The sequence below is a fragment of the Propithecus coquereli genome, unplaced genomic scaffold, assembly GCF_000956105.1.
Source record: "Propithecus coquereli isolate 6110/MARCELLA unplaced genomic scaffold, Pcoq_1.0 Scaffold346, whole genome shotgun sequence".
In the NCBI taxonomy this organism is placed as follows: Eukaryota; Metazoa; Chordata; class Mammalia; order Primates; family Indriidae; genus Propithecus; species Propithecus coquereli.
Genome location: NW_012149130.1, coordinates 1,179,130 through 1,191,700, shown reverse-complemented (window position 1 = coordinate 1,191,700; position 12,571 = coordinate 1,179,130). Strand labels below are relative to the sequence as shown.

General features: G+C 47.9%; 1 protein-coding gene across 1 annotated transcript; it reads left to right on the top strand.

The window, feature by feature from the left end:
- Nucleotides 1-300: 300 nt before the first annotated feature.
- Nucleotides 301-11,212, top strand: LOC105815812 (peroxisome assembly protein 26). The gene is made up of 5 exons (XM_012651064.1): nt 301-667; nt 2,084-2,224; nt 4,689-4,984; nt 6,670-6,816; nt 8,999-11,212. Exons 1-5 carry the CDS (start codon nt 453-455, stop codon nt 9,100-9,102), a joined length of 903 nt encoding a protein of 300 aa, XP_012506518.1. The 5' UTR covers nt 301-452; the 3' UTR covers nt 9,103-11,212.
- The last annotated feature ends 1,359 nt before the right edge of the window (nt 11,213-12,571 follow it).

The window sequence follows — 12,571 nt, the reverse complement described above, 5'->3', positions numbered from 1 at the left end:
CGGCTTAGCCGAGAGCTGGGGAACTACAACTCCCGGAGTGCTCCGCGCCCCCGGGAAGTCGCGTGTCTGCGGGCGTCATGGGCGCTCCAGAGAGGTCCGCGCCGGGTGCTGGTGCCGTCGGTGAGGGGTTCGGCTCACAACAAGGAGCGCGGAGCTAAGGTGGTTCCGGCACGTGCCGTGGGGCGAGAGAGGCTAGGGCCAGGTATTCCAGGGATGCGGCAATTCTGCGAATCCGAGGTGTAAGCCGGTTTCCCGGGAGCCAGGCCAGCCCAGCCTTTCTTTGCTTTAGATTCGGCCCCTTCGGTTGGCTTCTCCAGGAGTCGAGCTCGCGAGGGGTTGTGGGCGAGGCTGTGGCGCTCTCCGCCTCTCCAGGCCACTCGGCGAATCCCGGCGCCTCCGGACCCGCGGCCACGCTGACGCCTGGGGAGACAGGCCCCGAGCCCGGCCCGGCTATGAAGAGCGACTCCTCGACATCTGCAGCCCCGCTCAGGGGGCCCGGGGGGCCCCTGCGCAGCAGCGAGCCGGTGCGCGCCGCCCCGGCCCGGGCGCCGGCCGTGGACCTGCTGGAGGAGGCGGCCGACCTCCTCGTGGTGCACCTGGACTTCCGCGCGGCGCTGCAGGCCTGCGACCGCGCCTGGCGGGGCCTGGCGGAGGAGCCCGCGGGCACGTACGTGCTGGGCGCCGTTCGTGTCGGGGTGCTCTTGGGAAGGGCCTCAAGATCTCAGGATCTCTGTCATTCCTAGATTGCTCACGAGGAATTCCCACCTCGCTTTCATCAGAGGTTTCTCTCTGAAAGGCCCGTTGCACACATTGTGCCCATTCCCCGGAGGGTGAAACCGAGACACTGTACGATGAAGAAGTGGTCAAGTTGCATAACAGAGCTTAGTGGGAACCCACAGCCAGTTCTTTGTTCCCTGTTCCTGGGTAGAATGACGCGATGGGGAGGTTGAATGTTTATTAAATTAAATTCTGTCTGTAAGCAGGTGGCGGAAGTCCTCTCCTAGGTGAGACCCTCCCACCCCCCAAGTTGTTTACTCTGACTTTGGCTAATGATGGGCAGTGGGGCTCATGGCAGGAGCAGTGTTCTGGTCCTATCAGAGGATTGGATTAACACATTAACTGCCATGTGAGGTGTAGGCTACTCTCCTTTAACTCACGCTAGTTTTAAGCCTAGGGCCTCGTGAAGCATAGGAAGACTCAATTCTCCGAAACAAACTCAGTAAGTATTTGTCAGTCACATACAACTCATTTGGCGTGCAGTGTGAAAACTGATTCTAGCGCCACGTTAGTAGCATATAACTCACGCACAGAAAACAAACAATAACCAATTTTTCGTTAAATTAGAAAAGATAATTTTGTTTTCGAAGTTTTTTATTCTATTTTCGTAGTAAAACACCATGGCCCCAGGGAAAAATATTTTTTTTCTAGTGTGGCAGTGTGTTAAAGAACCCGCAGAAAACCTTGGTCCTCCATTGCTCTTTCTAATGGCACCAGCCTACTTTGGAAGATGATGGCGTTTCTCTGTGGATTGTAAAGTTTGGTTAAGGCCACACTAGGGAGATGGTGGGTAGAATAATCAAAGCTGACCACAGAGAAGGATGAACTGTGTTTTTAGGGGGCTGGGTGTGGGCTTGTTGCAGTGGATGCTGAAGGCTTTGCTTCTGGGTGTCTGGAGAAACCATACTAGGTCGTGCTGAAAGGCCAGTTGTGGGGTTCCTGTACATACCACAGTCAGCCGGACACCTTGCTCCAAGTCTGTTTCTTCGCTAAGCAAACTCTTAGTACCAGCTCTTTTTGACCCACACACCTGTGCTGCACGTTGTTGTTTCCCCCTCAGGATTACCCTTCCTGTTCATTTAAACCTGATTTCATGGATACAGACGTGTGTTTGGCAATAGCTAATTTGTCTCTGAGAGGTTTACAGGAACTTTTAGCTTCCGGGGGAAAGGGCGGTCTGTGAGACCCACCTGAATACTAATGAGAAGGCTGCAGAGTTGGGAGTTGGAGAACGGTCCCAGGGTGGGTGTGGGAATGGAGATGGAGGGGAACCACTTGTAACCCTAATTGGTCTTTCTGCTGACAGTTCCTTGGAAGTGAAATGCTCCCTGTGTGTTGTGGGGATCCAGGCCCTGGCAGAAATGGATCGGTGGCAGGAAGTCCTCTCCTGGGTCCTTCAGTATTACCAGGTCCCTGAAAAGCTACCCCCCAAAGTCCTGGAGCTGTGGTAGGTCCTTGTTGCTGACTCATTGGATCAGTTCAGGGACAAGAGGATTTTCATGTCCTTTGCTAAATCAGGATCTAATACTTCCTCTTTTCCCCTTCCCTACCATTTCCTTCCAAATATAATTCTTTCCCCCCACCTTTTTTCATACCACAAAACAGCAATAAGGATGAGGAAGGAGGAGTTTAGGAGTGGGTAGAGGAAAAGAAGAAGAGAGGGGACACAGGGAGTAGGAGTGAAGTGAGGTGACAGAGGCCAGAGCTGAGAGAGCTGCTTGCTATTTCCCAGGAATTTTTAAAAGAAACCTGCATACTGTTTTTCATAATGGCTGTGCTAACTGACATTCCCACCAACACGATGCCAGGCGTTCCCTTTTCTACACATCCTTGCCAACACTGGTTTTCTTTTGTCTTTTTGATAATGGCCATTCTAACTGGAGTGAAGTGGTATCTCATTGTGATTTTGATTGCATTTCCCTGATGATTAGTAATGTTGAGCATTTTTTCATATACCTGTTAGCCATTTGGTATGTCTTCCACCCCCCAACCCCCCTGTAACTCGCAGTATGGTATATCTTCTTTTGAAAATTGTCTATTAGGGTCATTTGCCCATTTTTTAATCAGGTTTTTTCTTTTGCTGTTAAGTTCCTTATATATTCTCTATATTAGATGTATAATTTGTGTATATTTTCTCCTGTAGGCTGTTTCTTCAATCTGTTAATTGTTTCCTTTGCTGTTAAGTTCCTTATATATTCTCTATATTAGATGTATAATTTGTATATATTTTCTCCTGTAGGCTGTTTCTTCAATCTGTTAATTGTTTCCTTTGCTGTGCAAAAGCTTTTTAGCTTGATGTAATCCTATTTGTCTATTTTTGCTTTTGTTGTCTGTGCTTTGAGGTCTTACTTAAAAATCCTTGCCTAGCCCAGTGTTATAAGGTGTTTCCGCTGTGTTTTTTCCTGGTAGCTTCATAGTTTCAGGTTTTATAATTAAGTCTTTAATACATTTTGAGTAATTTTTTTTTTTTTAATATGGTGAGAGGAAGGGTTCTGGCCTCATTCTTCTGTATGTGGTTACCCATTTTTCCTTGTACCATTTGTCAAAAATCAGTTGGCTGTACGTATGTGAATTTGTTTTTGGTTCTCTATTCTGTTCCTTTGGTCTATGTGTCTGTTTTTATGCCACTACCATGCTGTTTTGGTTATTATAGCTTTGTAGTGTATTTTGCCTTTTATTTATTTATTTCGTATATGCCATATTTACTTACTTCCTGCTTTGTAGTATATTTTGAAGTGAGGTAGTGTGATGCCTTCAGCTTTGTCCTTTTTGCTCGGGATTGCCTTGGCTATTTGGTGTCTTTTGTGGTTCCGTATGAGTTTTAGGATTGTTTTTTCTGTTTCTGTGAAGAATGTCATTGGTATTTTGATAGTGATTACATTGAATCTGTAGGTCACTTTGGGTAGTATGGACATTTTAACAATATTCTTCCAATTTATGAACATGGGATATCTTTCCATATATTGTGTCCTTGAAGAGGACATCAATGTTTTCTTTCTTTCTTTCTTTATTTTTATTGAGGCAGAGTTTTGCTCTGTTGCCCAGGCTAGAGTGCCGTGGCATCATCCTAGCTCACAGCAACCTCAAACTCCTGGGCTCAAGCCATCCTCCTGTTTCAGCCTCCCGAGTAGCTGGGACTACAGGCACGTACCACCACACCTGGCTGATTTTTTCTATTTTTAGTGGAGAGTGGGTCTTGCCCTTGCTCACTCCTGACCTCAAGTGATCCTCCTGCTTTGGCCTCCTAGAGTGCCAGGATTACAGGCATGAACCACCATGCCCGGCCTCATCAGTGTTTTATAGCTTTCTGTGTGGAGATCTTTCACTTCCTTGGTTGAGCTTATTCCAAGGCATCCTTTTTTTTTTTTTTTTGTAGCTATTATAAATGGAATTGTTTTCTTGATGTCTTTTTCAGATAGTGCACTATTAGTATATAGAAACGCTGCTGATTTTTGTACATTGATTTTGCATCCTGTAACTTTACTGAATTCATTATTCTCATAGTCTTTTTGTGGACTCTTTAGGGTTTTCTACATATAAGATCATGTCATCTGTAAACGGGGATGATTTGACTTCTTCCTTTCCAGTTGGGATGCCTTTTATTTCTTTCTGTTGCCTAATTGTTCTAGCTAGGACTTCTAGTACTATGTCAAATGGAAATTGTGAAAGTGGGCATCCTTATCCTATTTCTAATCTTAGAGGAAAAGTGTTCAGCTTTCCCCCATTCAATATGTTAGTGGTGGGTTTGTCATAGGCAGTGCCTCATTCTTAACAATCTTAGCATTCCATAGGGAAGGACTGGGGGACACAGGCGAGGGGTTGGATAGGAGAAGCATAGTGGTTATGAGAAATAAACCAACTGTGGAGCACTGACTCTTCTCTTTTGGGGATTGGGTTATTTGGGGCTGCAGTATTCTTTTATACAGCAAAATGCAAGAGCCTGGAGCTGTGCTGGATGTGGTCAGTGCCTGGCTCCAAGACCCAGCCAACCAGGACCTTCCAGAATATGGGGCCTTGGCAGAACTTCACCTGCAGCGGGTCCTGCTGCCTCTGGGCTGTTTGTCAGAAGCTGAGGAGCTAGTGGTGAGCTCTGCAGCCTTCGGGGAGGAGCAGCAGCTGGATTTACTCCAGACCATTCACACAGCGAGGCAACAACAGAAACAGGAACACTCAGGCGCTAAGGAGGCCCAGAAGCTAAACCAGGAGGGTAAGACATTATCCATCTATGGCCTCTGTAAAGTGGAGTTGTGGGCTTTCCCTACACCTCGGGGTCCATCATGATATTCCTGGGAGTTTGGGAGCAATTCTTTGTATGAGTAACACTCGAATCACGGAATGTGAAGCCTGTTGAGTTGCTCAACAAGGCCAAGTCCAGGCCTCTGAAATTGGCAATGGAAATAGATACTCCATGTGGGGATGTGTTGCTGGGTCTTGTCTCCTGAAAGTCACCTTCCCCTTGGGGTCCTCTGACTAGATTTCTTGCCTGCCTCCACCATGCTGGCCCGGTGTGATGTTACTCCTCCTTTAAATGCTCACCCCAATACAGACACAACAGAGACATGCTGGGGATAACCAACAGAAAATAAGAAACTAGCATGATAGCTTGGTAACTTGACTTTATGTGTTCAGCTTGGGGGCCCCCCATGCCCAGCCTTCTGTCCGGCTCCACTTACTAGAGCTTTGAGTGCTTTCGTCAATGACTGATGTACACCCCTGCCCGTTAGGAGTGCGGTTTGCAAGATGGCTTCTGTAGGGAAAGCACTCCAAGACCCGACACTGTTCGCCTGGCTAGCATTGTATGAGGGTTCCTATGCAGGGGTGGTCTGGGGATTGTTGTGTTATCAGAGGGGACTTTAAAGGTCCTCTACTCCAGACCCTTTTCCTGGTCCCTGAATCCTTTCCTGTTCTCCAAAGTATTTTTCTTTGTGTGCTTCAGAGCACGACCTGCTGAGATAGAATGACTTCTTTGCCAGCAGGTTGTTGTCTCTGGGGAAGACCAGCGGCTGCCCAGGCCCCCTGCCCTGCACTTCCTGGGGAGGCGGGGGTGAGAAAGGGGTTTATGGCAATCCAGGTTGTCTATCAGGAGTGGGCCTCACTGGTTCTTGGGTTGGTTAGTGTTCATGTTTATACTCACAATTCATGATTTGTGAATCCTTTACTGTGTGTATTAAGGGCCCTTCATTTCTCTGCATTGTTGTGATATCAGAACCGTTGCTGTGTATAACTCTGTGCATGCATCTTAGCCCAGAATATAAAGAATGCTATACAATAATGAGACCATTAAAAAAGAAACCAAATATGCCAAGTTTACCCAGCTCATAGTTGTTGTCTGTCAAAGTCCTCTCCTAAGAGATGGTAGTCTAGTGATGTGATCTGTCCTTAAAACATTTTTGAAGCTTTAGAAATTTCCTTTAGAACCACTTTATGAGCTATGTGAGAAAATCATTCTCATTCCCTTTTGCTCAACTCTTTTTTTTTTTTTTTTTTGGGACAGTCTCTCTCTGTTGCCCTGGCTAGAGTGCCGTGGCGTCAGCCTAGCTCACGGCAACCTCAGACTCCTGGGCTCAAGCGATCCTCCTGCCTCAGCCTCCCGAGTAGCGGGGACTGCAGGCATGCGCCACCATGCCCGGCTAATTTTTTCTATCTATGTTTTTAGTTGTCCAGCTAATTTCTTTCTATTTTTAGTAGAGACGGGGTCTCGCTGTTGTTCAGGCTGGTCTCGAACTCCTGACCTCGAGGGATCCTCCCACCTCGGCCTCCCAGAGTGCTAGGATTACAGGCGTGAGCCACCGCACCCGGCCATGCTCAACTCTTATAAGCAAGCTTGGAGCTCAGAATCAGGGAAGCTGATTCCTCTGACTTCCCCTGAAGTTGTCCTCTCTCCCTGGCCAGGTGCTCTCTCTCACAAGTTCCTGTCACTACTGTCGTTGGTTCGCCAGCTTTGGGACTCTGCAGTGAGCCATTTCTTTTCTCTGCCCTTCAAAAAGAGCCTCCTGGCGGCCTTGATCCTCTGTCTCCTGGTGGTGAGATTTGATCCAGGTGAGTGACGGAGCCTCCCTTCCACCCTTCCTGGGATGGGTGCCTGTGGGAGTAGGAGCTCTTCAGCACTCCCCCCAGAGGGCCCTGCTGGGGTTGGAGGTTCCTCCTGTGACATCTCCCCGAGTCACTTCCACAAGGAGGAATTGCCACACCTGAGCAAGAGTTAGCGCCACCTGCAAAGAGAGACCAGTCCTAGAGTCCCTGCGAGCAGCCTGGACAGTCTTTTTTGCCCTGTTGAGCCCTCAACACTGGCTGAGGCATTTGGTCATGTGCTTTTTCTAGGGGTGAATCTAGAACCTCAGAATTAAAAAAAACCTTCCCCTCATCATAATATCTATAAAAGTTGTTAATTCAAGAGTTAATGTCTAGTTAAGTATTAATTCAAGATATATTAAATTGTCAATGAAACACACATACATTTTAGAAAATGTGGAAAATAGAGAAAAGCATAAAGAAGAAAACAGAAACCTGCCACTGTGACGATTATACCTTCAGTCTTTTTCTGCGGATGTAGATATTGTAGGCAGTTGCATGTCGTAAATATGCTTTCAAGCATGGCTTTACATGGCTAAATATTTGAATATATGGAAACTTCCATAACTGATTTAACAACCCCCTGTGGTTGAACATTTCGACTATTCTGTTTTCTGCCTCACTGTGAAGTAGAATTGAGCTCTGTAAGTGGTATTTGGGAACAACCTGGTCATTTCCAGGGGATTAATCCTTCAGGTGCATAAGCACTGACTGGGCCAAGATTAGGTGCTCACTCCTTTAGATTTTTTGCGTGTGTGTTACTCTATGTGAATTATCATCCAATCTCTATTCCTCTCATGAATTTAGACTTAGAATAAAATTACATACCTTTCAAAACCAAAGGGGAAACCACAAACCCTTATCTAGTCCCTTCATTTTCTTTCTTTTTTGGTCGAGAAACCTAAGAACCAGAGAGGTAAAGTGACTAGCCCAGGGTCACACAATTTGTCTATTTTTAAAACGGCCACTTCTTGACTTCGTCTTTAGACCTTCCCTCCTTCCTCATTTCCCTTTCTGCTACTCAGCTTTTCCACATAGCTCAGGGCTGTCCGTTGAACCCCTTTGCTGAACATACAGCAGGAATTCCTTCTGAATAGCTCTGTTTGCTTTATAAAAACGTCACCAGCTAGCTCTCAGAAATGCTAAGGATAGTGGGTGTTCACTCCTGTCTACCCCCTGACTTTCTACTTTGTTCCAGAGACTTGATAAAAATTTAGAAATTCTTTAGTCTCATAAACCCCAGTCTCCTAGTGGGGACAGCATGAGGCCATTTGAGCCTACTGTTTGCAGGGTTGCTCGGAGCTTCTTCCCCAGGGGTCCCCGAACTCAGTGGCAGGCTGGATTCCATGGTGCTGATGCCAGGGAGGGGAGAGCCTGCGCCTGGCCACCATCAGAACTTGGTAGAAAGATATGATGAGTGTAGATTGTCAATAGCTTTTTTAAAAAAAGTAACATTTTTCCCTTTTAAGAAAAAACTATATATTCCCTGCAAAAAAAAAAAAAATTAGTTATTCAAACAAGGAAAACAAACTCAGTAGAATTTTACTTTATTTTGCCTTCAATATAATTAACTTATGATAAAAATAGGTATCAGTAATACTGTCATTTGGCTCCAAATTTAAAAGGTACAAAAAGGTATAACGAAGTGAAAAGTCTCTCTCAAAATTCTTCTCCCTAGCAGCTGCCACTTTTACCAGTTTCTTACAGAGCAAAAAGGCTGAATTAAAACTCAATACGTTTGGATCTTTTTCTTAGCAATTTTAAGGTCACTGTAAAGAAAATATATCCCAGAGAATACATCCTAGAGAAAGCAAAATTCTTATTATTGGGGAGGGTGCAAATTACATTAAGCAACTAAACATGCTTTAAAAAGGCCGTGCCTGATCCCAAGGTGGTGGTGTTTCCAAAGGGTGGGAGCGGATGGGTGGGAGTGGATGGGGAAAGCCGATGGCGGGAGCCGATGGGGGGAGCCGATGGGGGAAGCCGATGGAGGGGAGCCGATGGGGGAAGCCGATGGGGGGGGAGCCGATGGGAGGGAGCGGATGGGGAAAGGCGATGGTGGGGAGCCGATGCAGGGGAGCTACTGGGTGGGAGCCAGCAGAGTGAAGCGGGGAGGAATGTTCACAGCAGTTGTCCCTGTGCCCTGCAGCGTCTCCTTCCTCCCTGCCCTTCCTCTACAAGTTGGCTCAGCTCTTCCGCTGGATCCAGAAGGCCATGTCTTCTCACCTCTACCAGCTCCGCGTCCGGGACTGAGCGGTCTTCCCACGTACCTGGACCTCACCGCCCCTCCTGCCCACTGCCGCAGAAGCAAGGGGGCCCATCCTGCAGCAGTGGGGCCAGCCTGATTCCAGAAAGAGCCCATCTTGTCAGGCGTGCTGTGTCCTGCTGCCTGGGTGCCCTCCCCTTTGCACCCCACTTCGGGTGGCCTTGGTCTGCGATGTGGAAACAGAGTGGGGCTAGAGGGTGCAACTCCTCCAGAACAGCACCCCCTCGCACCCAGAGGCCCCTCACAAAGGAGGGTTTGGGAACAGGGACTGTGTCCCTAAAACATTCCACCTTCTTGGCAAAGGCAAGAGGGTGATTGTTCAGGTCAGGTTGTCGATGGAGCTGGAAGTTCAGAAAAAGCCTGATGGAGTGACCCTTGGCCTTTCACGTCCTTGAAGAACCACCTCTGAGAATGGCCCCACCGGGCAGAACTTTAACTAGCCACAGTGAGATCTGAGAGGGTCTCGTTCTTCTCTCCCGTGCTCCTCTCCACGGAGCAGGTCTAATCATGTAGCAGTACCCAGTTCCCATGGTCCGCAGTGGGCTCGAAGCTGCTTGAGCCCTCTCGCTGTTCAGACTGGGCATGGCTTTCAGAACCACCTGGGGGACTGCTGAAAACAGTGAGCCTGCTCGGCTCGTATCTCGGGGTAAGGTGATCTTGCTGGCTGCCTCTTGGTCTTTAGCTCAGTTTTCCACGTTATAAGCAGCCAAGCCCTGCTCTGTTACACTCAGCATCTCTGCCCACTCTTTCCCTCCCTGGTGCCCTGCAGACTTGTCCCAGGCTGTTTGTCCAGGTTCTGCCTGCATCCTTGCCTCCTTGGTGCACACTGCCGCAGGTCCCCTCTTTCTGTGCCCCGTTGTCCTGGTTATGTTCTGTTGTTTGTATAATGCCCAAATTTTTCTGCTCACGTGGCCTTGAAAAGTAGGCCAGCTTACAGGCTGCTGAGCTGAAAATGGAACTGAGTAATCAGGCGAGCTGGGAGGGTGGGGGCAGGGCAGAGGGGAGACATGCATTTTGAAGACAGTGAACGGTAAAACCTCCGGGGAAGAGCAGTGGGGCCTTAGCATTTGAGGAGTTGAAATGCTTCAGTGTTTTTTTTCTCACTAGCCACAGAACCTTACATGTTTCTGTGCAAGTAAACGTACAGCGCTACTGTGCTGTCAGGACTGTGAAAGGCTTCCAGCAGGGCCAACCTGTCTGTAGCCAGAGGCCAAGCAAGCCGCCCCGTACTGGGACCTCAGTCAGTGACGATGCCACAAATATGGGGGATACTTGCTCGCTTTTCAGTGGTTGATTTTCAGAAGTTGCCAGCCAACAATGTCTCTTTAGAAAAATGAATAAAGTACATAAACTTCACTGGCCCTTATAATTAAATCCCTAGGGCATGGTCCAACTCTGTAGGAAACAAATCTATGCTTTTTTATATCAGCCTTTAAATAGAGCTTAGAACCCTGGGGAGAGAAAGGGAGTCAGGTAAGATTTGAAATCCCTCCTACGGAATGATTTCTTAAAATGAAAATCTGGTCCCATTCACTCACTGTTCATACTGGGCACAGCTTCCCTTGGCCCACAGGATAAAATCCAGATTCTCCTCATGGAATTTCAGGCCCTTATGTACGGGTTTTGTCTGGCCCCTCCACTGTGATGGGAGGCCTCTGCTCGGCCAGTCGGTTTCCCGAGCACCGCGTGCTCCCTCGGGCCTCTGTGCCTTAGCTCACGCTGTTCCTGCTCTTGGCATAGGGAGCTCCTCGACCTTCCAGACTTACTCAGGGAATCCTTTCCGACCCTTCCAGGCCACTGTTTTACATCCCTTTTTTGGTAGTGACCCCGTGGACTTAAAATTGTGTGAACTTCATTGTTGCCTCCAGTAACAGTGAGCTCTTTGAAGTTGGGGAGTGTGGCTGTCGCGGCGTGTAAGTCCCGTTCAGATCCTGCTCTCACACGTGTGACTGTTGGAGAGTGGTTTGCCCTTCTCAGCCTCAGTGTCCTCATCTGTAAGTTCTTGTCTCAGGAACTCGTGGGTGCGTCAGCGAAATCGTGCTTATGACGATCAGAGTGGAGGGGTTAGACAGAACTGGTACATAAGGGCCCTAAATTCCATGAAGAGAATCTGGATTTTATCCTGTGGGCCATGGGAAGCTGTGCCCAGCATGAACAGTGAGTGAGCCCCAAGTAAGAGCTCTCATGAGTGGTTGTGTCCCCAGTGCCAGCTGAGTGCCCAGGAGGTGGAAGGTGCTCAGAGGGGTTTAAGGGAGTGGATTGATACAACCGACATGACGAGTTCTGTGTACTCCTGGTGAGCTTGTGCGGTTTTCTGTTGTGCAACCCTGAACATAAAAAGGACCTGATTATGCCCAACTCACTTTTCTGCTCTCCCCTGGAGTTCGCCAGTGCTGATCTGCTGCAGGTGCTTCGGCTTCTGTTTTAGGTGTGTCCAGAACTCTGCCGTGCTGTCTGGCAACCAGCCCCAGCTCCCTGCCTAGTCGGCGAGGAACTCAGAACCCAAACTGCCCTGTACCTTGACCTTTTCGAAGGATGTAGGCTGCTGCTCAAATCAGTCTTCAGCCCTGGGCTTCAAGAGGTCAGAAGCCAAGGGAGGGCTTCCCAGCTGGACTCACACGCGCACCGTCCAATATGGTAGCCATTCATCAAATGCGGCTTTTGAGCACTTGACGTGAGGCTGGTCCAAGTTGAGATTCTGCAAATGTAAAGTACACACTTAGATTTTGAAGTCTTAGTGCTAAAAAATAAAAGGAAACTCAGTAATTTTTTATATTGATCGTATGTTGAAATGATATTTTGCATATACTGGGTTAAATAAAATCTATTATTAAAATTAATTTCATCTGTTTCTTTTTACTTTTTTAGTGTTGCTCCCAGATTGTTTAAAATTACCTATGTGGCTCACATTATACTTCTGTTGGACAAGGCTGTTCGGCACACGCGACACACGTTGGTGGGTGAGTTCAGAGGGGGTTGGAGGTCAGTGGAGCAGCACCGCACGGTGGGATTTTGCAAGATGTGAGATCTGGAAAGATCATCTATTGCAGATCATATACTATTTCATTGAGGAAATTAAGTCCCTGAGAGGTGAAGTGATTTGCCTCAGGTCACACAGCCTGAATAAGACCAAGTTCTCCTGACCCTCAGGTCTAGTAGTGTTCATTTCGCTACACCTTGATTCTGCCTCACTTGCCCTAAAAATCCTCACTTTTCTGTCACTCCTTGGCCGAAGTCCACTCTTAGTATGCCGACGCATCTGGGAGGGGTAACTCCGGTTGAAATAGTTCATTAGTTCTACAGGGTCTGAAGAATGCAACATAGAACAGATATTTTAAAGTTTAGGGGTGCCGAGGAAAGCAGGAACTGGTAATCCTCTTGTTCTGTGGTCAGATGGGGGGCTGGTGGGGGGTGAAAGGGAGAGGAGAAATTAGGCTACCGTGGGCGAGCACAGGG

Bases quoted from the DNA above. Each gene is read 5' to 3' on its own strand.
- LOC105815812 (XM_012651064.1), top strand. From the start codon at position 453: ATGAAGAGCGACTCCTCGACATCTGCAGCCCCGCTCAGGGGGCCCGGG. The intron at 4,985-6,669 runs GTAAGACATTAT...CTCCCTGGCCAG, and splicing joins CCAGAAGCTAAACCAGGAGG to GTGCTCTCTCTCACAAGTTC. The intron at 6,817-8,998 runs GTGAGTGACGGA...TGTGCCCTGCAG, and splicing joins GGTGGTGAGATTTGATCCAG to CGTCTCCTTCCTCCCTGCCC.